Here is a 23,755-nt window from a genome sequence, read left to right on the forward strand (position 1 = left end):
AATTTGGGCACTTGGCAACCAGTGTGTATTTACAACAGTTGCAGCATCCCAGGGTCACGTGATCACCATTTGCGACCTTCCCAGCAGTCAGTGGGGGGCAGATTCACTTATATGACCACTTGATTCATTTAACAGCTGCAGTAATTTGCTTAATAGTGGCCCCCCTCCCAAAAAAGGGTCATAAAACCAGACAACTGCCTTGCTTAACAACGGAGGACCCAATTTTTGTCCTAACTCAAGGGCCATCTTCTTTTCCTTCTTTAAAGTCGCAAATCAACACAAACGAGAGACCCACACTGTCTCCCAACTTCTCCTCGCTCACATTTTTGCTTGTGTTCTCTTTTTTGTTACTTTGCTGTTCCTTTCTAATGCTTTGTTGATACACTGTTGGGAGTGTTTTGCTTTTTTGTTCAGAAGAAGAAAAGAGTCATTTAGAAAAGAGGCTGTTGTTGTTTTTTTCCCCCTCGTTACATTGAATGACCTTTTTTTCTGCAAAGCAGCGGAATTTAGCATCCCCTCTTATTTTTTGCTGGCTTTTTTTTTGGGGGGGGGGGGAAAGCAACAACTTTCTGACTTTGAACTGACGCAAAGACCTCCTACTCCTTTAACTTTCTGCTGATCTGCAAAATTAATTCTGCCTTGTTGGGATTTTGCTCAGAACATCACGTTACAAATTCTCGCTTTCCCTTTATGTGTCAACCTCATCAATATTTAAGAGAGTGTGTAGTTCCCCTTTATTTTTCCGGTCACTTCCCTGATTGAAGAACTTTTTGAGTTTGTGGTGCAATTCTAAAAAGTCACTGTTCCTTGCGGTCAGCCTGCGTTTTGGTTACCCACTGTCTTCCAAATAGGTGTGAACGGTCAAATTAGAACTTCAACTTGAATGGTAGAATTTTGTCGTGAGTGTGTCCACCACCTTTCTCTCATCTACTTATACACATTCTCCGTTGTTCTTACGGACGGTTTGCCGATAAAAACTTGTTTTACTTGGAGGTTTTCAAAAAAGGACTAGACAACCGTTTGACCAGGATGGTACTATAGAGTCTCCTGCTTGTTAACAAACTCGGATGCTGATTTTCCTGTGTTTTTTTTTTCTGATCTGAAAGTCTTTGGAGCTGCCGGAAATGGATTTATTTTAAATCCCACCCGGCCCGATTAGACACCCCCCCCCTCTCCCCAACCTCTTCTGATTCTCTGGCTCTTTTGTTCCGCAGCAAGAGAACCAAATCTGGAGATTTATTTGTTTTTTTCCTTGCGGATTTTTTTTCCCCTCCTCGCTCTCGACCAGCCAGCCCAGCCAACAATTCAGCAAGGGAGGCTTTGCGCGAGCTGCGTGCCGGCCCTGGGTACACCAGACAAGGGATCCCTCAGTCCAGCATCACAAAAGGGGTGTTGTCTTGTTTTTGTGTCCTTGCGAGCTCAGCTCCGAGGAGGGCCGGAGGAAATAAAGAGGAGAACGCGGAGGCATTCAAGCAACTGCTCTCCTGCGCCAATCCACTTGGCGCTGGCTTCGAGGCCTCGCCATCTTTGCAAGGATGGGTTTGGATTCTAACTTGCTGGCTGGGGGGGGGGAGAGCTATTGAAAAAGAAGAAAAAAGGGCTTGTGTTTTTTGTCCCCCCCCCAAGCTCTAATGGTGCATCTTGGAAAGCACCCTTCCGTTTTCCTGTTTCCTTGTTTGTCTGGCAGGGTTTTGTCTTTCCGTTCCCACCTTCCTTGCCTGTTATTTTATTTTATTTTGCTTTTTTTTTTTTTGGTATGGTGGAATGGTGTTCAGCCATGGGAGGGAGGGAGGGAGGGAGGGGAAGGAAGAAAGAAAGAAAAAAGATAAAAGAGGGAGGGAGGGAGTGAAGGAAAGGAAAGTGAGAGAGGGAAGGAAAGAAGAAAAAAATAAGGGAGGAATGGAGGAGAGGGAAGGAAGAAAAATAAAAAGGGAAGGAAGGCGGCGAGAGAGGGAAGGAAGAAAAAATATAGGGGGGAGGAAAGGAAGGAAGGAAGGAAGGAAGGGAAAAGATAAAAGAGGGAGGGAAGGAAAGAAAGAAAGGAAGGGAAGGAAGGCGAGAAAGGGAAGGAAGGAAGGGAAAAATAAGGAAGGGCGGAGAGGGGAAGGAAGAAAAAATAAAAAGGGAAGGAAGGTGAGAGAGGGAAGGAAGAAAAAATATAGAGGGGAGGGAGGAAGGAAGGAAGGAAGGAAGGAAGGAAGGAAGGAAGGAAGGAAGGAAGGAAGGAAGGAAGGAAGGAAGGAAGGAAGGAATTCTCAATTGCCTGTTACTTGCCAGCAAGCATCTTTCATAATTATGGGGATTATGCATGGAGGGGATTTTTTTCCTGCAGATCCAGCTAGGATCTCTGTTTCAGTTTCCACCAATCATTTGATGCTTCTGGGAAGGCAGGAAAAACACCCACTGGGCTTTTTCCACCACCAAGTTGTGTGTGGTGGACCGGATCTGGATGCTGTGTGTGTGTGTGTGTGTGTGTGAGAGAGAGAGACGGATTTGTGCTTTGTCTTGCAACAAAGACTGAGGCCTGGAAAAAAAANAAAGCCCCATCCGCGGGATGCGGGCAGCACACAAAAGCACACAACTCTCCAGTCCATGTAACCGGTCCCTGGTGCCCAAAAGATTGGGGACCTCTGGTCTATGATTCTCTCTTTCTGAGTAACGCGTGTGTTGAAGAAGCAAATCAGCAGGTTACTGGGTGTAACCAGCTATTTGTTCCCTTAACAACAAGGACGGCGTTTCCTTCTTAAATTACAGGGCTGCGTCTCCAGATAAACTTTTACTGCTCACGCCTGGAGGTATTGTTAAGAGGAGACATTGCTGGGCAAAAGACCTTTGGGCCAAAGCTGGGCCATAAAGGCTGGCAATCAGACTGTCAGGTTTCCTTGCCTGCTTTGCGACTGTTGTGTACTTGCCCTGTCAAATGGCCAACTTTGGGCATGCAGGGTAGTCCTCCGTTTGCAACCGTTCGTTTAGTAAACCGAATAATAGAATAACAGAATCGGAAGGGACCTTGCAGAAGACCCTCTACTGCAGTGTTTCTCAACCTTGACAATTTTAAGGCATGTGGACTTCAACTCCCAGAATTCCACAGCCAGCATTGCTGGCTGTGGAATTCTGGGAGTTGAAGTCCACATGCCTTAAAATTGTCAAGGTTGAGAAACACTGCTCTACTATTTCAGGCAAGTGGCTGTCCGGTCCCAAAACACGAGGAGGGGGTTGCATCGAAGCCAGGCAAGGGAGGACCCCCCCTTCCCTGACTCAGTTGCCTTTTGCAATTTTCAAAAAAGAGAGATCTGCTTTGGAAGAACAGGTGCCCCGGCTTTCTGATTTGGCACGGCCGAAACTAGAAAGCTGCAGGATTCTATTTGGATCCGCTTTGAAGATTTTTCCCCCTTTCTCTGCTGACTGCGAACGTTTTGGACCTGTGTTTGAAATTGGAGAGGCCGACCTTCCTTTCCAGATGGGGGGGGGTGCCTTCCAGATGTGCCGGACTCGAGTCTTCCAGATTTCTCAGCGTTCCGGAGCCCACACACCTGGAGGGTCGCCAAGTGGGGTTAAGATCCTCCCTCTCGATTTCGGCGTGCAGAATAACGAGAGTTGGAAGGGACCTTGGAGGTCTTCTAGTCCAGCCCCCTGCTCAAGCAGGAGACCCTACCCCATTCCAGACAGGTGGCTGTCCAGTCTCTTCTTGAAAGCCTCCAGTGATGGAGCAGCCACAACTTCTGGAAGCAAGTCGTTCCACTGATTAATTGTTCTCACAATTAAAGGGAATTCTCCTTAGTTCTAAGTTGCTTCTCCCCTTGATTAAATGTCCGTCTATTGCTTCTTGACCTGTTCTCGGGTGCTTTGGATAAATAGGTTGACTTGACAAAATGTCCCACCTACCAACAGAAATTTTGGTCTCCGTTGTGGCCGTAAACCGAGGAATGCTTGTAATCCCAGAGGAATCCTGTATCATTCTCTGTCATTAAACCTATTCAGAATAGCCCCCTTTTTTTATTACTTTCTCTTTAGAATTTAATTAGTTTTTAATATTTTTAAATATTATGGTATCGCTGTTTTATTAATGTGCCTGTTCACCGCCCTGAGTCCCGCAAGGGAGAAGGGCGGTATATAAATCAAATAAATTGAAATTGAAATTGAGAAAGCCAGTCCTAGCCCCCTTTCCTTTCCGCCAATGGAACAGGGGCGATTAAAAGCAGAATATTTTTTTTTATTTTTTTAAAAAATTCCTTGGCACTTGTTTGGGACACATTCTTTTCTTCCCCCCTTCCCATCGGCAAGACGCAAGCTATTGTTTCCGAGGAAGCAGCAAACGTCCCTCGCAATGTAAGCCAGATGTGTAGAGATCTGGGCTGGGGGGTGGGGGGGGTCAGGCCTGGAATTTAAAAGTTCCTTTGCAGCAAATGTTTCACGCCCAACTCTGGGCCTGCCAGGCAGCTGCCGGACCCACCGCGCCCCACCGCGCCGCCGCTGGTTGGAGAAACGCAAGGCCCGCGGTTCATCGGCAGGATGTGTGGGTGGGTGGTTGGCATTGCCAGGATGCCACAATTCCCTTCTCACGCCTGCTCCTTTTTCAAACGGCCTCATGCCACCTGCCCCGATGAGTGGCGATCTTGTGGATTGTTGTTTCCCCCCCCCCCTGCTTCCACTGCTCCAGGGTTCACAATGCTTCAGCAATTGGGAGGAGATTGGCTGTGTTGTGGATTTAATCCTTGATGCCGGAACGACGTTAAACGGGGTTACCCCAGTTCACTGACACACACACACACACACACCCTCTGCGTTTCCCCAGCTTGCAATCCGGAACGAGCGGACGGGGCCACAATAGGCTTCTGTTCCTCTGACTCATCCAGCGATGGATGGGCGCTCCGAATGCCTGCCTCGCAGCCGGGCACAGGTGCCAAGTTCGAAGCCGGGCGTGACACAATCGGAGGGACTCCTTTTGGGGGGGGGGGTTGCGAAGGGCCAGGTGTCCAAGCAAACAGCACAGCCATTTATTTAAAACCTTCCTCGCAGGGGATAAGGCCCTTTTGGGGCATTGTGGATAATGAAGTGGGCAGCGCCAGGCATTGTGGGGGGAAAATGTAGGGGGGTTATGGGTGAAGGAAGCCGGTGGCTGAATGGAATACTTCGGCTCCTGTCCCGTTAACTGGGAAATAGAGCCCCAAGGTCTAGAACAGTGTTTCTCAACCTTGACCATTTTAAGGCATGTGGACTTCAACTCCCAGAATCCCACAGCCAGCATTGCTGGCTGTGGAATTCTGGGAGTTGAAGTCCACATGCCTTAAAATGGTCAAGGTTGAGAAACACTGATCTAGACCGTCAAGATAGAGACCTTTTCTAGCAATTCTGAATATCCCCTGAAATGTATGGTGCTTCGATGGCTGCAATTATCCCACTGCCCCTCTTTTTATATCATTATTTATATTTGATATCTTTTCCGTTCATTATCTTGGAGGCTAAAGCATACGATGAACGGTTGAGGAAGCTAGGTATTCTAGTCTAACAAAGAGAAGGTTGAGGGTGGATATGATAACTGTCTTGCAATATTTGAGGGGCTGGCAGAGAGGAGCGCGGGTCCACCTATTCTCCAAAGCCCCTGAAGGCAGGACAAGAAGCAACAGATGGAAACTCATCAAGGAGAGAAGCAAGCTAGAACTAAGGAGACATTTCTTGACAAATGAGAACAATTAACCAGTGGAACGGCTTGCCACCAGAAGTTGTGGGTGCTCCATCACTGGAGGTTTTGAAGAAGAGATTGGACAACGTTTTGAGTGGGATATAGGTAGTGGTAGAGAGCTAGTGGGATGGGTCTCCTGTCTTGAGCAGGAGGCTGGACTAGAAGACCTCTGAGGTCCCTCCCAGCCCTAGGATTATGTTCTAAGTCTCTTCACAGTCGTGATTAGGATGAAATAAGGAAGAGAAACATGCAGATGGAACCCAAAGAGGCTTTTTCAAAAGGCAACTGGACCTGGGCTTTCCCTGTGAAGACGTTTCAAATAATAATAATAATAATAATAATAATAATAATAATAATAATAATAATAATAATAATAATAATATAATAATAATAATATGATGATGATGATGATGATGATGATGATGATGATGATGATGATGATGATGATAATAATAATAATAATAATAATAATAATAATAATAATAAAGTTGGAAGGGACCTTGGGGTTTGGAATTTTCTAAATCACCCCAAAGGGATGAGATTCGGGAACAGACAAGGCAGGAAGTCGATTCTCCGAATCGGTTATTTCAGTTTTCCGTGATTAATCGGTTCTTTTATCTACATTCAAAGTTAGGACTTGTGTCCAACTTCGGCAGCCGTAATAGGCGAAAAGAGAAGTCCAGGCTTCCCGTAAACCTTTTGTTTAAAACCTTCAAAGAAAGGTGTTTAAGATATTTCTGAGAAATCCCCAAGCATGTGTGTTTTTAATTGCGCCTCTTAACAAAGTGAGCAATTGTGTCTTTTTTCACTCCCAGCCCTTTTACGGTTATAAATTAATCCAGCCTTGATTGTTTATTGATTGGTGGCTTTATTAGTTTTAATTGAGGATCTGAAGTATTTGCAAGTTGTTTCCTGGTTGGAAATGTTCCAAAATGGCAGCAGTTGTAAAAATGGTAAAAAACTAAAAAGGCTAAATTAAAACGTACGAGAGGGAATTGAGTGGAAGCAAAGTCCAATAAAAACAGAGAGAGGGATAAAAAAAAAATCTGGCTGGATTGGCACTTAGTTAAGTTCCAGATTTGAGTCAATTCTTCTGTGCCAGGATATGGGCCACCTAGTTCTATAGATCCTGTTGGGTTCCAGGCTCCAGCATCCTCTGCCTCTGGAGATATGGGATTCGTAGTCCCACAGTAATATGGTCTTAAGGGATAATCGTATGTTTGAGGTTTATGCCTGGGGTGATTGGTGAGTGTAAGAAAAGACGAGGCAAAGAGGAAGTGGATTGCATAAAAACAGGTTTGCCTTTACGGGAAGTCCTTGGCTTATGACCATGATTGGGATAGGTTGTTAAGTGGGTCGTGACTGATTTTACAGCTTTTTTTTTTTTTTGCGAATTGCTGCCATTGTGAAACGAACTTGGCTTCCCCTATTGACTTTGATTGCACGTTAAAAGTCATAGGTAGGATAGTAATAGCTTTACAAGTCTATATTTCAAGGCTCTAGTCCTTAAGGGGAGGGGGAACTAAGTTCCTAGGTCGTGCTTGCATGCAAATATTTGGGCATTCCTCCTCTGACTGTGCATTTCAGGAAATTCTTAAGTTTTTACTCCTTAGTTACAATGACTGGGTTTCACAAATTGGGGCTCATCAAGATTCTAGTCCTCAGTGTTTACAATTACTAAGTTCAGGTTTCTAGTCCTTAGTTATTGCATTTGCTCAGTTCCGTAAACTTCTTCCATCAAGGTTCTAGCCCTTAGTTTTTGCAATTACTAGCTTCCACGCGCCAAATGTCATCGAGGTTTCTAGTCCATAGTTTACACAATTGCTAGGTTCTCCAGGCAATATGTCATCTTGTTTCTAGTCTTTAGTGGTCACAATGAGTAGGTTCCACAAACGGTGTTTCATCAAGGTGCTAGTCCTTAGTGGTCACAATTAGCAGGTTCTGTAAACTGTGTTTCATCAAGTCCTGAGTGGCTGCATCAATGAACTAAAGGGCTAATCTGTCTGGAAGGAATGATACCCTTAATTTTTTTTAGTGCAAAGCATTTCCTGCAATCACATAACCCATCAGGCTGTAACCTAGCCAAAGGGGATTGTCTCTTTGCATATCATGATAAAAATACCGTGATAAAAAAATGAAAAATAAATTTGAATGTAATAAATGCATGAATATACGGGAGAGAATTTGTTGTTCTTGTATGCTGGAAATGATCAGCTGCTAGAAATCTGAGGATATGGCGTTGATTTCTGGAATCTGGTGCCCACCTTGACTGTCCCAGGGTAATCTGGCCATTGGCCACATTTGGGCTACAGAAGGGCTCTTAGAGATCCTCTAGTCCAGCCCTCCACCCTGACAAACAATTGGCTCCTACTGCAAGTCTTGATCAAGTCAGTTGCTAACTCGCCCTGCCTTTGTGCCAGTTGCTAAAAACGTGGCTTGTTTTAATCCTGGCTGCGGTCAACCTACTTAGCAAAGCACCAGAAGGCCGGACAAGAAGCAGTGGATGGAAGCTTGTGAAAGAGAGGAGCAACCTAGAACTAAGGAGAAATTTCCTGGCAGGGAGAACAATTAACCAGTGGAACTCCTTGCCTCCAGAAGTTGTGGGTGCTTCATCACGGGAGGATTTCAAGAAGAGCATCCTTCTTCTTCTTCTCTTTCCTTCCATCTTTCTCAGCATTATAGACTTTTCAAGAGAGCTGGGTCTTCATCTTGATTAACTGGGTGTGTGTCATCAGGCTGGTGTCAACTCTTAGCCACCACACAGATCTTCTCCAGATGATCTAACCTGGGCCTTCAGCTCTTGCCAAGATGCACTCATTGCCCTTGACTCCATCATCCTTGCTCATGGTCACCCTCTTCTCCTTCTCTTTCCTTCCACTGTTTCCCAGAATTAGAGACTTCTCCAGAAATTTAGATCATCCCCTGAACGTGCTCAAAGTGAGATCACGGCTACCTCAAGTGAGAATTCTGCATGGCTTCGTTTGATGAGAGTTGCTTGTCTCCTTTTCCCCTTTGATCTGAGGGGTGTAGATGATTAATAAAGGACTTCAGAGTCATCAAATAAAGGACTTACAGCTCCTCAGGGATCTTTCACTGCTAAAACCAGCAGCGGGGATCATCCAATCACTGCATACGGGGATCTGAAGAGGGCAAAGATTTCAGCAGGAGAGTTGTTGTTTTTTTTGCCCTAGCAACTGTCCCTTTGGCAACTAAGAATTAGAATTCCACTTCTTTTAGAATTCCATTTCTTTTAGAATTCCATTTCTTTGGGGTTTTTGCTTCGGAAGGGAAATAGAGTCACAGGCAAAGGATTTCCTACTAAGTCTGGGTTTAAAACCTGTTTTAGGGCCATGCTGCCATCTGGGGAGCCAGGCTTGGGTGCTCTGGAATTTGTGAGTGAATTTGTGAATTTTTTTCCTCCCTATCTGGCATTCCAAAAATGGGATACCCGATTTCAGCTTTACATTCCTTCCTTCCTTCCTTCCTTCCTTCCTTCCTTCCTTCCTTCCTTCCTTCCTTCCTTCCTTCCTTCCTTCCTTCCTTCCTTCCTTCCTTCCTTCCTTCCTTTCTTTTCGTTTTCTTTATCTAAGACTCCAGAAAATGTATTTTGAGCTGCCGGCACAAGATGGGAGAACGATGGGTGCCAAATTTTATTGTAGAGGTTTATTGTTTTTAGTATGTTAAAGGCCACCAAAAAAGTACAAAGGAAAATGTGAAAAAGAGAAGACCAAAAGAGAGAAAATAAGAAAGTAGAAGGGAAAAGTGAACAAAGGAAAGGAGGAGGAGGAGGAGGAGGAGGAGGAGGAGGAGGAGGAGAAGAAGAAGAAGAAGAAGAAGAAGAAGAAGAAGAAGAAGAAGAAAAGAAGAAGAAGAAGAAGAAGAAGAAGAAGAAGAAGAAGAAGAAGAAGAAGAAGAAGAAGAAGAAGAAGAAGAAGAAGAAGAAGAAGAAGAAGAAGAAGAAGAAGGAAGAAAGAAGAAGAAGAATGGATTCCCAACCTTTTGTCAAATATAGTTAATTCTATTTCTGCCTTCCCAGATTATATATAATAAAATTGCCTTCATCCCCCCCCCAAATGTTTCACTTAGCAATGGAAATTTGAGGCTCCGTGGCGGTCATAAGCCGAGGACCGCCTGTATTTGTTGTTTGTTCCTTTAAAGCTTTCATCCAGAGAGAACAAAACTAGATTCTGTGAATTGGAGTTTTGAAGGTTTTTTTTCCCCTTTCCTTTTCCATTCTGCTTTGTTGACTCATGGACTTTTTAGCTGATGTAGCAGAGCTGCAGATGTTCACTGAGGTTTTTTCCCTTTCTTTGTGAGAAGAAACCAAGATAGGTTGATGGGAGATGAATTAAACGTATGCCAAACTTAAGGTGGTGGTTTTGCGAAACTTAAACGCTTTTTTTAACATCCAGGACTGGTAACTTACTTTAAAAAAAACAAAACCACAAGTTGCTAAAGTAAACCAAAAGAGTTGCGTTGAACAGCTGGACAAATATATTTCTTTTATTTTCATTTTGTTCCAGGCAGGAAACTCTTGCTTCTTCCTTCAATCTTTCCCAGAAGCAAATGCAAAGGACTGAAATGATCTTAAAGGCCACTGAGTAATAATAATAATAATAATAAATAATACAAACGGCTTTAACTTTATTAAACAACATCGGTCCGTCCCAGGTCCTCGGGAAGGACTCAGTAGGGGAACACAGAATGCTATATCCAGCCAAAACATCTCACTGACTTTGTGACCAGCCATAATAATAATAATAATAATTTGAAATATAAGATATGGGTTTGTTTGTTTTTTGCAATCGGAGAATCACGAGGCATGTAGGACTGCAAAGCCCATCATGTTGAACCGCTTGCCTTGATGGTTTCTAACCTCGCGAGAATCCTCTTCTCTCTTTCGTGCAATTAGACATGGATATGATCTTGTCCGCCTGGCGTTGGGTGTTGTTTTTTTTTTAAAAAAAAAACAACAACAAAGCTTCTAGCCCTCAAGGCTGAAGATCTTAGCCTTTGAAATTGCAGACCTGACGGGGAGGGGAATGAGCAGCTGCAGAAGCTTACAAATAAGCCCCTTGCACGGTTTCCGCTACTCTTACTGAGTTTGTGTGCCTCGAGCGCGTTGTGAAGGGACCTAAAAATACCGTAGCCGGAGTAACACCAAACAAAAGAGCACAATTATATAACAGGAACGGAAGGTGGTTGAATAAGAGGAAACCGTGATTCATTTGGAGACTTCTCTTTAGGCAAATCTACACACACACCCCGCCACCGCCGCTCTTCTCTCTCTCTTTCTCTCCCAAAATACTGAGACATGTTTTGCTTGCGTTTTCTGCGCGCGCAGGAGGAGGTGGTGCGCTCTTATGGCAAGCTCTGAGTTCGAAAACTCCTCAACTTTCGTTTGAGCGGCCGTTCCAAGGGCACTGAAAAAAAGGGACTTGCAACCGGCTCCCCTGCTTAACGACCGTCGCAGCCTTCCCCAGGGTCACGTGATTTACATTCGGACGCTTGGCAACGGTCCCGTTGGCATTTACAGGACGTTCTCCCTTTTCTCATTCCGCGCTAACAACCACCCTGCCAGGTAGGCTAGGCAGGACCCCACGGAGCGTGCCCGAAGTGGCCCAGCAAATTTTTTCCGGCGAGGTGAGAAAGCTGAGCCTCCGGCTTTATGCGGCAAAAAGCCAGCCCCATCATCCCCTCCGCACAGCCGCCGGCCTCTCGCAATTCAGTCTGTCAGTCAGGGGTTTTTGGCTGCAGATCTCTCAGCATCCATCCACCCGTCCGTCCGTCCTGCCAAAATTTAGATATTAAGCAGGTAAGAGGCGAGGTGGTGGGGTGGTTTTAAATAACTTCTGGGCAGAATTGCGGGCCCCTCCGTCCATTAGCCTGTGTCATCGTGGGCCTGAGTCATCAGAATCCCATTACAAAATGCGATGGCTCTCCGCGGCCAAAGAAGCACTTAAGAAAAATTATTTTTATATATTGATGGCTTCTGCGCTGCAAGGCGATCTGCAGATCCTGCCTCAAAGATGTACAGTTCGTCTCCGTTTCATTTAGTGACTGTCCCAAGTTACAACGCCGGCACGGACCAACTCGGCAGAAACAGGAAAAGGAGCCACTTGAGCGGGCACCAAAACCAGCATGCCCGGTGTGATCCAGAGGTCAGTCAGCCCCGTCACGTGCCAGGCCCTGAATCTGTGTCAGCTTCTCCAAACTCCTTCTTCAGCCTGGGGTGCCGACGCCGAGAACTCTCTCCCCAGATAGCCTTCGCCGTGAAACTGAATCAGCTTTTTGGGGGGAAAAAAAAAAGGGGAAGGAAATTGAGGGCACGCACTCAGCAAACTCGGGCATTCCTCCTTCCGGCCGTCACAGCCTCGTGAGCCTCTCGCCGAATCTGCGATGTCAGGTTTCCATTCCTGATTCACCCTTTCTTGATAAGGCTTGCGGTGTCCTTTTCGAATCACCAAGGCGTAAATCGTCATCTTTTTCCCCGTCGGCTGGGTGCAAACGACACCCCCCCCCCAACTCTTGTTCCAGGAGTTGGCACTTTGTTTCTGCTGTTAAAAAAAAAAGAGAAAAAAAACTACACTTCTGCAGACGTTGGCGTCTTTGTAGGCAACCGTTTCCAGGAACGGGCTGAAAACTCGGGAGAAATTGAATTAGAGGCAGGACGTAGAGGGCTGAGAAGCCGAAATGATGACTTTATTTTACTGTCACTGGGGTAATTCTTGGGTAGTCCTGAGATGGCTTGAGTTGTGATCAACGTGGGGATCCACAGATGTTTTGGCTGAAGGAGATTTCAGACAGATTTGTGCGAAGAAAGAGGTGTGGAGGTTTTTGCCCGCAAAGGAATGGTGTAGAATTACACTAGAATCCCAGGGCGGGAAGAGACCTCGGAGGTCTTCTAGTCCAACCCCCTGCTCGGGCAGGACACCCTATATCATTTGAGACAAATGGCTGCCCAGTCTCTTCTTAAAAGCCTCCAGTGATGGAGCATCCACAACTTCTGGAGGCAAGGAGTTCCACTGATGAATTATTCTCACTGTCAGGAAATTCCTCCTTAGTTCTAGGTTGCTTCTCTCCTTCATTAGTTTCCATCTGTTGTGTCTTCAGGTGCTTTGGAGAAGAGGTAGACCCCCTCTTCTTTGGGGCAGCCCCTCAACGATTGCAAGACCACCATCATGTCAACCCTAGCCCTTCTTTTCACCAGAGTAGACATACCCAATTCCTGCAATCATTCTTTGTATGTTTTTGCCTCCTGCCCCCTGATCATCTTTGTTGCTCTTCTCTGCACTCTTTCCAGGGTCTCAACATCTTTTTTATATCATGGTGACCAGAACTGGACCAAGTATGGTCTTACCAAAGCAGGATAAAGGATAAAGTTCACATGATCTTGCTGCAATTGTGGAAGGAAGGAAGGAAGGAAGGAAGGAAGGAAGGAAGGAAGGAAGGAAGGAAGGAAGGAAGGAAGGAAGGAAGGACTTGGGGTTATCTTTTTCTGTACTTGAGGCAGCTTGTGTTGGAATGTGATCTCTGCAGGAATGTTTAATTCGAGCGGTTTAGAAAACAGCATTTCTTCTGCAACACAGCGTCAGGCTTTTAATCATACAAAAGGAATTTCAGTGGCTTTCAAACAGGAATTAGTATGTCGAACCCGTCCTTTGGTCGGTGGAAATTGTACTTTTATGCAGTGCTTTCCAGCGTTATCTAGTAGCAACGGGGACAGTGGGAGGGAAAGTAATATGAGATCCTGGCTTTTGATTGTGAGGCAAAGAATGCGGATGGCTTTTCTTGTGGACTGGGTGCCTCTGTGAAGCACAGGCGGACTTGGTTCAGGGACGTGGAAAGCTCCTCAGAGGTTTGCAGGCCGTTAAGCAAAATAGTGTGTTTTCCCTGGCCCAAATTCCGCATTGGAAGAAAGAAAGAAAAAATGGAAGGAAGGGAAGGAAGAAGGAAAAGAGGGAAAAGTGGGGAGGGAGGGAAAAGGCAAAAGAGAAGGAGGGAAGGGAAGGGAGGAAGGAAGGAAGGAAGGAAGGAAGGAAAGGGGAAAAGGAGGGAGGGAAAAAGGGAAGGAAGGAAGGAAGGAAGAAGGAAAAGGGGAAAAGGGAGAGGGAGGGAGGGAAAAGGCAAAAGAGAAGGAGGGAAGGAAGGAAGGAAGGAAGGAAGGAAAGGGGAAAAGAAGGGAGAGAAAAAGGCAAAAGAGAAGGAGGGAAGGAAGGAAAGGAAGGATGGTATAGAAAATATTCTGAGTGATTTGAGGAAAGGGAGGGAGGGAGAAACAAGAAAGGGAGGGATGGAAGGCAGGGAAAGAGAAAGAAAGAAAGAAAGAAGAAAGAAAAAGAACAGAAACATATTATCCTAATAAGCTAGGATAAAAAGATGATTTTTTTTGGGGGGGGGACTCACAGTGATCCAGAAATTTGGCTAAATCTCAGGTGTCAGGGCCCATTTGAGATCATACCTAGTCCGCCCCCCCCAGCACCAAAGGAGGCATGACCCAAGTTAGATCAACAAAGGAATGAAAAGCATTCTCGTGATGCTGACAGCTCTGACACATTCACGTTAGATTCTTTCTCCTTTGTTGTGGGGCTGGTGTTTTTGTCCGTTGTTGTCCCTGTTTGGCATGACATGACATGACCGGTTGTGTGTGTGTGTGTGTGTGAGTCCCACTCGATTGCTGGGCCATCTGAGCTGGGCCACCCCATTCCACTTCCCAGTAAACAGGAGGACACGACAACCTTCCAAAGCTGAATTTAACCAAAAGGGGGGCCATTTCGACTCTTTTTTTGTGTGTGTGTGCCCTAAACCGCTTCAGGAAGATTTGAATCACAAGGAACCCACTTAAATTTGCAAGGGGTTCAATAATTCTATCTTTTAATTCGGTCTGCCTTCGGTTAGAACGGCTACTATCAAAGCCCGGATGGACAAGCGTTCCTAGAATCAGTCTGCCCTATTGAGGATGATGGGGATTGTAGTCCCAACCCATGTATAGAGGGCACTAGCTGTGGCAGAGTCCGGATGGCAACGTCCGATCGGGAGCTAATCCTGTTCAGGATCAGTTGTGTTTCTCTCCTAACTGGGGACTACAGTTCCCATCCTCCTCCCCCTGCAGCAAAGGTAGAGTTGCAGGCTGCCCCCGATGTCCCCGAGGTAAAGAACGCGGTCTCTAGGCGAGATGAGCAGCGTATAAGGTTTAATAAACGAAACAAACTCTTTGTGTGTGTTGAGTTTTCTGTGAAATCCAGAGCTGAGTTTTAACTGCTTAATAAGCAGAATGCCCCTATTGAGGAAGAAAGAGAAATGAGATACATTTAAATGCTTGGAAGAAGGAGGGGGGAAAAAAGAAAGGAAGAAAAAAAAACCCCACAATTGCACAATTTCAGAAACCACCAGGGGGAAAAAGATACTCCGCTGCGTTTTTAATCGCTTTTGCTCCATGTTTGGGTTGGCATATTTGTGCAATTTGGGACACCCCATCTTAACCCAAACCTGGAGATCCCACAGATAGTCCTCGATTTACAATTTTCCTGCCGTTTCTCGTTCCAGAGCTCAACTCAGGAGATCGGAGAAGAGTTTGAAGATGGTGTGATCTACAGTATTTCTCTCCGGAAAGTTCAGCTCCATCACACAGCTAACAAAGGCCAGCGGTGGCTGGGGGTAAGTTCCTTATCTGGGGTATGAGAACACCAGCCTACCTTACAGGGGTGTGGTAAGAAACAGGTGGGGGGGGGATTGGATCTTTCCACAGACACGGAATACCGTTACCCCCTGCCCTTTGGTTATTCTGTGTATTTCCATAAGGCTGGGATTGTTCCCTTTGGATGGGAGTCAGTAATAATCATACAGGGGGTCCTCGGTTCGCGACGGCCTCATTTAGCGACCATTCGCAGCGACGGCAAAGTAACTTGGCCACGAGTCTTCGCATTTCCCACGTCTGTAAAGCAAAGGGAAAATTACTTTGTGGCTTCGCTTAGGGATCACTTCGCTTAATGACCAAGTTGCCGGTCCCCTTTGTGGTCGCTAAATGAGGACTGCATGCACTAATGCTAATACTATTAGTAATAATAAAGTTAAACACGTATACTAGGGAAGCCCAATTCCCTGTATGGATACAAAAGGAAAAAAATCGCTCCCTTTACTCGTGGTGGAAAGGAGCTATGGGAAAGCAAGGTTAACGTAAAAGTTTTCCTTGTCCGGTTGTGTCCTACTCCGAGGAGTAGTGCCTACCTCCGTTTCTTGGCCAAGACAGCCAGCGTTGTCCGAAGACAATTCCCGTGCTCGTGGCCAGCGTGGCTATACCCAAAAGGCACACAGAAGGCTGTGATCTTCCCAGTGAAGTGATACCTATTTATCTACTCGCAGTTGCATCCTTTCAAACTGCTAGGGCAGGAGCTGGAGCAAGGAACGGAAACTCACCCCACCGCGCGGCACTCAGTTCTCGAACCCGGGCTCCCAGCTGACAAGCTCAGCCTCTTTAACCGCTGAGCCATGGCGCCCCCATTGAGGATGGATAAAACACTGCTCCTAGGGATTTTATTTGGATTTCCCCCGTTCTCCAGTCTTGAGGACTAGAAGCCTGTTCCTTTTACTGCTGATAAGCTGGACCTATGGCTTATAGGGGTTCCTGCCTGAGCAGGGGGTTGGACTAGAAGACCTCCAAGGTCCCTTCCAACTCTGTTCTTCCTGCTATTACCCAAATGGCGGCGGAAAACAGGCCGTCCCTCATGGAGGCTTTTGCCCTGGAAGGAGGGTAACATCCAAGCTGGGTGTTCAGCCTCTCCCTTTGTAAGGGAACGGAGGGGTGGCGTCTGCGAAGCCGGGGCAAATATTTTGAATATTGACGAGACCGAAAAGATTAAGAGCTTGTTGTTTTTCTCTTCTCAAACTATGCAAGCACAGCTGAGAAAATATAGGGTTGGCAGAGAGTCAGAACGAAGGCGTTGCTTTGATTTTGGCACGGCTCTCCGGCAGTTTAAACACACTCCCTGCCCTGCAGAGTAGGACCAAAGTGTGCCTTGCAGGTAGTCCTCGACTTACAACTGGAACCGGAATTTCCATTGCCGAACAAGGCGGATTGTTAAGGGAGCCGCGTCAGATTTTACGACCTTTTTCTCTCTCTCTTTTTTGCCACGGTCGTTAAGCGAATCGTGCGGACGTTAAAAGCGAGTCCGCCTTCCCGCGTTGACTTTGCTTGTCGGAAGCCGGTGGGGGGGACGGTTACAAATGGCGTTCACATGGGGACGCTGTGACGGTCGTAAGTGCGAGGACAAGTCCCAGGTCAATTCTCTCAGCGTGGTTGTAACTTCAAACGGTTGTAATTTGAGGCGTACCTGTGTAACGTCCTTGGTTTTAAGGCTTCCGTCTCGCGGCCCTTGGAACCCCCCTCCTCATGATTGTCCCCTTTTGCAGTTTGAGAACGAGTCAGCCTTAAACCTCTACGAGACGTGCAAAGTGCGGACGATCAAGGCCGGCACCCTGGAGAAGCTGGTGGAATACCTGGTCTCGGCGTTCAAAGGCAACGATTCCACCTACGTGACCATCTTCCTCTGCACCTACCGGGCCTTTGCCACCACCAAGCAGGTCCTGGATCTGCTCCTCAACCGGTAATCCTTCCTCCCTCCTGATGGGAGACAGGCTCTGCTTTGAACCTCGGAGCCACGGTGACAAAGAGCAGCAGGGAGATGATGGGTCTTCTCTCCTGTGGGCTACCTGAAGGGGTTGGTGTTCTTCAGGGCTTCATTGACCTGGGAGAGGCAGTTGCCCTCCAGCACCTGGGAAGGGTGTGTGTGTGTGTGTGTGGATTGGACAGTTGGATCTTGGAAGGATTTGAGTTTGGGAAAAGGGTAGAAAATCCGCAAGACTGTCTGTCTGTCCATCTGTCCATCCGTCCATTCATCTATCCATCCATCATTGAGCCTTCTTTCCTTCCTTCTCTCATCTTCCTTCGTTCCTTCCTTCCTTCGTTCCTTCCTTCCTTCCTTCGTTCCTTCCTTCCTTCCTTCCTTCCTTCCTTCCTTCCTTCCTTCCTTCCTTCCTTCCTTCCTTCCTTCCTTCCTTCCTTCCTTCCTTCCTTCTTGGAAGGAAGGAAGGAAAATTAATTCCAAGAGAGGATGAATGGATGGATGGATATTCCAAAAATGAATGAGAAAGAAGGAGGGAGGGAAGGAAGGAAGGAACCTTTGAAGCCTTCCTTCCTTCCTTCCTTCCTTCCTTCCTCCCTCCCTCCCTCCCTCCCTCCCTCCCTCCCTCCCTCTCTCCTTTCTCTCTCTTTTCCTTCCTTCCTTTCTTTTTCTTTCTCTCTCTTGCCTTCCTTCCTTTCTCTCTCTCTCTCTCTCTCTTCTTCCTTCCTACTACTACTTCCCCTCTCCCTCCACCTTTACCCACCTGCCCATCCATCCTTTCATGAAATGTATGTAAACTTCAGAAATATGTTGGCATAAACCACTTCCTCCTCGGCAAGGGAGCTGATTCGGTTCCTCCGAAACAGTTTATCCCCAAACTTGTCCGACTGGTTATTGCTTTAGCTCCAGGCCCCCCCCCCAAATGTTTGCTTACTTCTGGTGTCGGATCTTAACCCCTTCCCAATCTGGCCCAGTCCCCACCTCTCAGCCCAAGCTTATCTCCCAGGGGTGCACATATAAAGCAGCAGGAAACTTCACTGACGTAACAAAAAGCTCCTGTGTGCTGTTAAAAAAATAAATAAAGTTTTGCCTGCACATCCTGTTCTCCTTTTTTTCTCTACAGGTATGGGAAGTTCAACCTCCAAGCCAACGGAGACCACCCCAGGCACACGGTGGACGAGAAGCTGGAGTTGAAAAAGTAAGCGCCAGTTCGCATTTGCCTCTCTTTCAAGTTTCTAGCCATCAAGATTTTTTCTAAACCCCCTCCCCTGCAAAAAAAAAAAAAAATGACGCTTGATCGTTTGTCTGGTATTAATCCTAGTGTCGATCTCTGCTTTTCTGCATGTTTTAGTCCTTTTGTTTCCTTTTTGGCTTGTTGATTGTCTCTTCTCAATGGCGTGTAGACGTTGTTTGTGTGTTGGTGGATGGCTGATTTTGTCCGAGTGCCAAACTTCCAGGAATGCCCTAGCACCTTTGCACTTAGCTTGGTCTACGACACTCCAAATTTCCCAGGTGAAAATATGGTTAACCCTATATAGCCAGCCCCTACTTCCCTCTAGCACTGATGATGTTACCTAGTGGGGTCACGAAACGTCTGCAAGAAAAGCACCCCAGCTCAGAGAGCACCAAGGACCCCTGAGCAACAAATATCCTCTGTTTAATAAAGAAAGGGGTCCTGAGTTTTCTCCTCTTAGTCTCCTCCTCCTCTCTCTTGACCCCCCCCAGCACCATCTCCTCCATCCTGGGAGCCTGGCTTGATCAATACTCCGAAGACTTCCGGAAGCCTCCGGACTACGCCTGCCTTAAGCAGCTGATCATTTACGTCCGGCTTAATATCCCCGGCTCGGATTTGGAGAGGCGAGCGCGAATCCTCTTCAGCCAGTTCCAGCAACAGGAGCGTGCCGAGGCCGAAACGGAAGGTGAGTGAGTGGGCTGCTCCCCGTACCCCTCGGATACCCCGCCTTCAGGCTGCCTGTTCTCGACTCGGAACGTTGGTTGAAAAGTCAAAAAAAAAGGAGAAGAAAGGGACGAAGTAGCTGTCGTGCTTGGTTAGCAAATCCTGGGTCCTCCTAAACCTGAGTTAGTTTTCCTACAGCTGTATGAACCCAACCTGGTTTGCTTTGCCATCTCCCGTGCCTGAACCTAGAAAAGGTTTAAGACGGTTGTGAGAACGGGCATTGCTTAATGCCTGGCTTTCCTCCCTTCCAGCTGTGGATCATCCCACTTGCCCTCTGAGGTTAGAGCAGGAAAATGGACTGAGCGAAGGCAAGTCAGAGTTCCTCTCCTTTCCTCCAGAGATGGCGGCTGAGCAGTTCACCCTCATGGATGCTGTAAGTCTCACTAGGCCTGCTGGCCCTTCCGTCGGCTTCCCGCCCGTCTCCTCTGAGCTGATCCCCCTAATGTCAACGCTGCAAATACTGTATATTCTTGCTTTGACAATATGCAGAACTGTCTGGTATTTTTATAGTTAAATCAGGCAACAGTGAAAGCCTGGGGGGAAAAAGAAACCGCAAGTAAATCACATCTTCCAAGTTAATTGGAAGATGTGAACCATGACCCCAAAATAGGGGCGGGGAAAAATGCTTAGAATGTATGTATAATGGAAAAGAATCCAGATCTAAGCATTTTCACCATGCCGTACTGACGTCTCTGTAACCTTAATAAATGCTTTTAGGAAAAAATATGCCTGAAAGTCCTTTTAAGCGTTTCGTTAATCAGACACATGACACCTAACCTTTTCCAACCCAGGAGCTCTTCAAGAAAGTGGTGCCTTATCACTGCCTCGGTTGCATCTGGTCTCAGCGGGACAAGAAAGGGAAGGAACACCTGGCACCCAGCATCCGGGCCACCGTCTCCCAGTTCAACAGGGTCACCAACTGCGTCATTGCCACCTGCCTCGGGGACAGGACGCTGAAGCCCCAGCTGAGGGCCAGAGTGGTGGAGCGATGGGTCGAAGTCGCCCGGGTACGTGAAGGATCCGATCGGCTTAGCTCTTTAAAAAAACAACAACCCCAAAAACAATTAATAGCTGTGCAGGGGTCAGAACTGAACGTGGAAAATCCAGATGGATAGATGGAGATAGATGATGGGTGGATAGAAGTGGTAAAAAGATGGATGAAAGAAAGGAATGAATAGATGGATTGGACAGAGGGAGGGAGAGAGGGAGAAAGGAAGGAAGGAAGGAAGGAAGGAAGGAAGGAAAGGAAGGAAGGAAGGAAGGAAGGAAGGAAGGAAGGAAGGGAGGGAGAGGGAGAGAGGAAGGAAGGAAGGAAGGAAGGAAGGAAGGAAGGAAAGGAAGGAAGGAAAGAAAGAAAGGAAAGGAAGGAAGGAAGGAAGGAAGGAAGGAAGGAAGGAAGGAAGGAAGGGAAAAAGTAGGAAGGAAGGAATGGAGGGAGGCAAAAAATATATATAGAGAAGATGGATTAGACATACAGAGAAAGATTATAGAGAAGACAGATATAATCAGATGATAGAAGAAAGGAAGAAAAATGATAGGGAAGGGAAGGAAGAAAGGGAGGGAGGGAGCAAGGAAGGAAGGAATGGAGGGAGAGAAAAAGAAAGTATAGATAGAGAAGATGGATTAGAGATATAGAGAAATATTATAGAGAAGACAGATACAGATGATAGGAAAAAAAGTGATAGGGAAGGAAAGGGAGGGAGGGAAAGAGAGAGAAAGATTAGAGATAGAGAAGACGGATTAGAGATATGAGAAAGATTATAGAGAAGATAGATGTAGACAGATGATAAAGGAACAAAGAAAAGACAGGTGGGTAGGTAAACAGGTAGATCAAGATTATAGATAGAGAAAACAGATGATAAAGAGCACAGAGAAGTTAGATTAGAGACACAGAGAAGAGTTTTACTTACAGCACAAGGAGAGAGCTGAGCAGCTGTTGACACCTGTCTTTCTCCCTTCGTCAGGAATGCCGCATCCTCAAGAATTTCTCCTCTCTCCGAGCCATCCTTTCTGCTCTCCAGTGCAACGCGGTTCACCGGCTGAAAAAGACGTGGGACGAGGTGTCGCGGTGAGTCAGAGGAGGGGGGAAAAAAATGCTGGTTTAATGTTGACATTTTCAGAACTGGTTTGAATTAGCAGGAAGATCCCACCGAGGCTTCTTTAACCGTCTCCGTTTAGAATGAACGAACGAACCACTGAACGGACAAGTAAATAAATGAAAACTGCACCGAAGAGTATAAAAGGAAAATTGCATTTAGGTTCCCCGAAAACTTCCTTTCTTATCCACTTGCTGGCTTGGCAGCCAAGTGGAATTTCAAACAGGATGGAAACTCTAATTTTAATGGAGATTTTAGTTCAGATCAATTGTAAGCATGTGAAAAGGACTGAATCTCTCCCTGCGCTGACTTTCACCTACAGCAAATGTTTTGGAAACAAAGCTAACCAGTCTCAACACGGGGGAAGCCCGCAGAGTTATTTGTCAAAATTAAAATCCTTTTCCTGAGACAATGTTTCCAAAGTCTTTGGTGGGCTGGAGATTGAAACATTTAATTGCAAAAGAGAAATCAACATTTGTTTTTTAAAAAAACATTGACTTTTGCAGTTAAATGTTTCAATATATCCAGCCCACCAAAACATTTGCCTTCTATTCATTTTTTATTTTTATTTTTTTTGCAATTTAGGGTTCTCTGTATTTTCAGCTGCAATCGTAGCTCTGCTTACGGAAAAAAAGATAGTTACGTTTGCATATTTGCAGATGTTTTTTACAAGACTCTGATGCTCCTGAACTTCGTAACTATTCCTTAATTTTGTTTCAGGCCAGGGATGATGATGATGTTGTTGGTTGGTTGAGTTTTAACCGCAGTCAGATCTCAGTCCAGCCAGCAAATCTATACAGACAGTCTTTGACTTATGAGTCCAAAATGTCCGTTGCTAAGTGGGTTTTACCCCATTTTAAGACCTTTTTGGCCACACTGGTTAAGTCAATTGCTGCAGTTGTTAAGTCACACGGTCTGAATTTTGATCGCGTGACCCTGGGGGACGCCGTGACGGTCGCAAGCGTGAAAATGGGTCCCAAGTCCCTTTTTTTCAGTGCCGTTGTAACTTTGAACGGCTGCTAAACGAATTCGAGGGAAAGAGAGAGAGCTGGATGGAATGAAGACGTGGCCGAGGATATTTTTCACACTGGATTTTGGGGTTTTTTTTGTTCCTTCATTTACAGGGAGAGCTGCCGCATGTTTCATGAGTTATCCGAAATCTTCTCGGATGAGAACAACCACTCCTTAAGTCGGGAGCTGCTTATTAAGGTAAGGGGGAGAAGTGGCTGTTTGCTGGGGGGGCAAATAAAAGGGTATCCCCCCACCCCTGCTTGGCTGGAGACTGGGAGAGAAGTCAGGAAGGGCCCGTAATAAACAGAACAGGAACTTCTTCTCTGTTTCCTTCAATGTCTATGGTCCTTCAGCTCTCTTATTTTTTTTGGGGGGGGGAGCAATTTGGCCTCCTTTGTGGCCTCCTTTCCTCTTGGGAATGTTCCTCTTAAAACTTTTCTGGTACCCACCCTGATGGGGTGTGACAGGGCAGTTAAAATCTGGTTTTTCCTGAGGTCTTGAGTTAGACGGGACGGTGGCTGTTGGTTTTATTATTTTTAGAATGGATGGGCTTCCTTCCTCCATTGATCCCAGAATTCATTCCTCCCTCCCTCCCTCCTTTAGGTTTAGGTTTTAGGTTTTATTCAATTTCCTTTCTTCCTTTCTTCCTTTCTTCCTTTCTTCCTTTCTTCCATTCTTCCTTCCTTCCTTCCTTCCTTTTCCTTCCTTCCTTCCCTCCTTTCTTCCTTCCTTCCTTCCTCCTTCCTTCCCTCCCTCCCTCCTTTCCTTCCTTCCTCCCTCCCTCCCTCCCTCCCTTTCCTCCCTCCCTCCCTCCCTTCCCTCCCCCCATTCACTTTTGGACATTTTCTTTCTTTCTTTCTTTCTTTCTTTCTTTCTTTCTTTCTTTTTTTCTCACTGTCTTGAAAGAGGGCGGGAAGGAAATTTCAAGTATGAATGCAAAGGAAGGAAGGAATTTTGAGAGGGAATGAGAGAGGGAGGAAGAAAGAAAGAAGTGAGAAAAGGAGGGAAGGAAGATATCCTTTCTCGCTCCCCTCCCTCCATCCCTCTTTCCTACTCACTCTTGGAGTCCCTTCCTTCCTTCCTTCCTTCCTTCCTTCCTTCCTTCCTTCCTTCCTTCCTTCCTTCCTTCCTTCCTTCCTTCCTTCCTCCCTCCCTCCCTCCCTCCCTCCCTCCCTCCCTCCTTGAAATTTTCCTTCCTTCCATTCACTCCTCTGGATGCTTGGGGCTTCATTTGTCTTTTCCCACAACGCCTCCCTTATTCCCCTCTGGGCAAAGTTCCTATGGAGTCGGGCTGCCTTATCAATCCGATCAATACATAAGCCGCCAACATTTAAACCCCGCCTGCAGAAAACCCACAGCAAACATGTCTCTTGGACGTGCCGGTTGG

General features: G+C 46.3%; 1 protein-coding gene across 1 annotated transcript in view; it reads left to right on the forward strand.

Annotated features, from left to right (window-relative positions):
* Positions 1 to 23,755, forward strand: part of RALGDS (ral guanine nucleotide dissociation stimulator) — a 44,116-nt gene that overhangs the window by 11,137 nt on the left and 9,224 nt on the right. The window contains exons 2-9 of the mRNA XM_029286744.1: positions 15,146 to 15,340; positions 17,093 to 17,286; positions 18,428 to 18,502; positions 19,030 to 19,223; positions 19,513 to 19,634; positions 20,053 to 20,268; positions 21,226 to 21,329; positions 22,482 to 22,566. Of these exons, the coding sequence (XP_029142577.1) occupies positions 15,146 to 15,340; positions 17,093 to 17,286; positions 18,428 to 18,502; positions 19,030 to 19,223; positions 19,513 to 19,634; positions 20,053 to 20,268; positions 21,226 to 21,329; positions 22,482 to 22,566 (1,185 nt within the window). The remainder of the gene's footprint in view (positions 1 to 15,145; positions 15,341 to 17,092; positions 17,287 to 18,427; positions 18,503 to 19,029; positions 19,224 to 19,512; positions 19,635 to 20,052; positions 20,269 to 21,225; positions 21,330 to 22,481; positions 22,567 to 23,755) is intronic.

Source organism: Protobothrops mucrosquamatus, unplaced genomic scaffold (assembly GCF_001527695.2).
Source record: "Protobothrops mucrosquamatus isolate PMUCROS unplaced genomic scaffold, P.Mucros_1.0 scaffold4798, whole genome shotgun sequence".
NCBI lineage: Eukaryota > Metazoa > Chordata > Lepidosauria > Squamata > Viperidae > Protobothrops > Protobothrops mucrosquamatus.